Source organism: Ovis aries, chromosome 3 (assembly GCF_016772045.2).
Source record: "Ovis aries strain OAR_USU_Benz2616 breed Rambouillet chromosome 3, ARS-UI_Ramb_v3.0, whole genome shotgun sequence".
NCBI lineage: Eukaryota > Metazoa > Chordata > Mammalia > Artiodactyla > Bovidae > Ovis > Ovis aries.
Genome location: NC_056056.1, coordinates 127,369,734 through 127,373,069, shown reverse-complemented (window position 1 = coordinate 127,373,069; position 3,336 = coordinate 127,369,734). Strand labels below are relative to the sequence as shown.

Here is a 3,336-nt window from a genome sequence, read left to right as displayed (position 1 = left end):
CCTGGCGGGCTGCGATTCATGCGGTTGCAAAGAGTCAGACACGACTGAGCGATTGAATTGAACTGAACCGAACTGAGGGCTCCTCTTGACATTACACCTTCTACAGATTTGGATAAACCTAGACTTCCCAGATGGCCCCAGTGGTAAAGAGTCCACCTGCCAACAGAGGACGCAGGAGACACAGGTTCTGTCCCCTCAGTTGGGAAGATACTCTGGAGGAGAGCATAGCAACCTACTCCAGTATTCTTGCCTGGAGAACTCCATGGACAGAGGAGACTGGCAGGCTATGGTCCATGGGGTCGGAAAGAGTCTGACAGGACTGAAGGGAATCATTCAGGGTAGGCTTTTGTCTATTTAAACCGAAGCCCATATTCTTAACTATAATGTTACAGAGGCTCCCAAGGTACCATGCTGCCTCGTTAACAAAAGGGCAAAAGGAAAAACAATTGGCACAGTAGCATTCTTACAAACAAACTCACGGTAAACATCCTGGTAATGTTTAATCAAAGCGCATTTACACGATATACGACAATTAGTACAGTGCTTGACCATACAGATTCCCTGTTCTTTTCGTCACAGTCCTGTTTAAGGTGTTTGGGCACTGCAGTTACCTCACTAAGAATCTGGGCTCTGAGGTCAAACATGTTTAAACACTAGCCCTTAAGTTCACTGACTTCACAAGCTCGGGTAAATTAACGTCTTAGCTGCCTAACCTACGAAAAGTGGTAACAATGCCTACCTCACAGAGCAGGTGTGAGGCTCGTGTGCCACGAGCCCGCCTGCACAGAAAGCACACACAATAAACGTTTGCCATCTTGTTTTATGCATGATGAAACAGAGCTCCAGGAGTTAGAGCAGTGGCCACAAAGTAAGGCGTGGTGCCCTGTTTCCGACTCCGGGGGCTTTCTCTTTATCCCTTCCATCACCCCAAAGGCGTAGGATATTGTTTTTCAACAGACAAGTTTCTCCCCAATCCCCAACTCTGGGTTCAGCTGAAGGTCCGTCTTCTCTAACCCAGCACCTCAAGGTGGTCGAAGGGGGCAAAGAAATGGCCTCAGGCGGTTCCTAACGTGGGCTGCACAAACCCAGCCTCCGCCCTCCCTCCCGCAAAAACTACGTCACAAGCCCCCTGCGAATGTTCACTGGGCACCTGTTCCGGCCGGAACCCCACCTCCACGCCCTGGGAGAACGACCTCAACCCCAATTGGCTGTCTCCCGGGGCAACCAAGGATGCGGTGGGCACGCGGGGCCCCTGGCCGGTATTTAAAGGCTGCTGCGGCCCACGCCACCCCAGTCCGGCCCGGACGGCGACGGTGAAGCACCTGGGTTGAGAGGGAGCAGGAAGGTAACGGCGCGACCCCTGCCTCCCCCCGGCCCCAGCCCGCGCATCCACTGAGGCGGGTGTGAGTGGGACCCAGGAGCGGGTGTCACCGCGCGTTGCCCACCAACACCTTCCTCACCCACCATCCTTACCCAGCCCCACTCCCACCCAACCCGCCTGGGCGAGACAACTCGGGTGCGAAGGATCAGAGATTAGGCGGAGAGCGACTGAGCGAACAGAGAGGCGGGGATCCTTCTGGAGACAAAGGCGAGATCCCAGCGGCGGGCACGTGGTGCTGGGCAGAGAGAGAAACGAGGCGCTTGAGACCATCAGATCTGTCCAAACGCGACGACAGCTTCTAGGGCGCTACCGTGTCGACCTCTCGGAGCACCCTGAACCATGACCCAGACCCTCGACACAAAAGAGGATCCTCTTAACCTGGGCGGCGGCTGGGCATCCTCTGCCCCGTTACGCACCTGGTCGTCCGGCCCCCGAAGGCGCAGGGGCGCTCCCATTTACAGGCGGCGGCCTCGCTACGGCCCCAAGGCCGAATACGAGCCCCCGAGGAACCAGCCGAAGCAGCAGTACGGTCCAGGCCCTTGGTTCCAACCACCCCGGCGTCCCTACTGGGCCGTGTATTCTAGCTGGGGGCGCTGGAGAGGGCCCTGGTGCCCACCGCCGGCGGGATTCAGGAAGCCCCCGGGCCGGGTGCAGGTGATCCGGGTGTGCGGCCTGCACCCGCTCTGCATTTGCTGCTGCTCTTGCTGCCACGGGCCCTGGAACCCCGGCTGGGCGAGGCCCCCGGGCAGAAAGAAGCGCTGGGGTCGCCGGGGCCGCGGCCTGCGCCGTCACCCTCGCCGCTCCGCCCGGAGGAGCCCTCCGGTGGATCTGAGCACGCTGCTGCGGCCGGTCAACCTGTACGGGTGGCGCGCCCCCGGCATGCGGGCGCCGCGCAACACCACGCAGTTCATCATGAACCAGATCTACGAGGACATGCGGCAGCAGGAGAAGCTAGAGCGCCAGCAGGAGGCGCTGCGGGCGCAGCAGGCCCAGGCGGGGGGCACAGCCTCCCCGGAGGGCGCCTTCGGAAACGACGCGCCCCCTAGCGGTGGCCAGGAAGACGGGGCGCTGCAAGATACTCTGTACAGCTTTGTGGAGAATCCCTCTCTCGTCTTCAGTCCTGACCCAGACGAAGAAAAGCAGCCGGCCACCTCACAGCTGATGGAGGAAGAGGAAGGGGAGAGAGAAGAGGGGGAGGAGTGGTGTGACGAGGAGGAGTGTGATGGCAAGGAGTTGGAGAGCCAGGAGGAGGACGAAGAGTCAGAGGCCAAAGATGAGGAGGAGGGCGAAGAGGCTGATTATATGGAGGAGGGGGAGGAGGAAGACGAGGAGAATGAAGCGGAGGAGACCGCAGAGGAAGAAGAGGGGCTGGTGGAGGATGAGCAGATGGAGGAAGAGAATCATTTGCCCCTGGAAATGCCTTTATCATTCCTAGTGGGGGCTGAAGAAGAGAGAGAGAACTTTATGAACTGTACGTGTTTAAGCCCCAAACAGAGAATTCCCAAAGTGGCACAGGAAGCGCTCTTCATGGTGCAGGACATTAACTGTTGAGACATCAGGAAAGGGATTGAGAAATGCGATGGAACTGATTGGAGGCTAAAATGAATTAGCCACTTGTCAAAAACTAATGAAAAAGTGAGTTCCATTAATAAACCTATCATCTTTGGCTGTTATAAAACGTTTAAAAATTGGTGTGTGTGTGTGTGTATGACTATGGGTGGGGGGAGGTAGAGCTTTCAAATATAATTTAACTGGAAATGATTAAAGGCCAAAAATTTTATTACTACAGTTTGAATATTTTCATTTGGTGTTTTCTCCTCTAGATATTTGAGGTTTTTTGTTTTTTAATTCTGGCAATGCTGAAAATGTTTCCTTTTATAACAACTTTATACATCATCTCTACTTAATGAGCTTGGAATGAACAGTTATTTTGACTGTTAGATGCCTAAGAAGCA

The 3,336-nt window shown here is 55.5% G+C and overlaps 1 protein-coding gene across 1 annotated transcript; it reads left to right on the top strand.

Annotated features, from left to right (window-relative positions):
* Positions 1-1,720: 1,720 nt before the first annotated feature.
* CCER1 (coiled-coil glutamate rich protein 1) lies at positions 1,721-2,996 on the top strand. The gene has a single exon (XM_015094587.3). The coding sequence runs from the start codon at positions 1,721-1,723 to the stop codon at positions 2,930-2,932; it is 1,212 nt and encodes a 403-aa protein (XP_014950073.3). The 3' UTR covers positions 2,933-2,996.
* Positions 2,997-3,336: the final 340 nt, after the last annotated feature.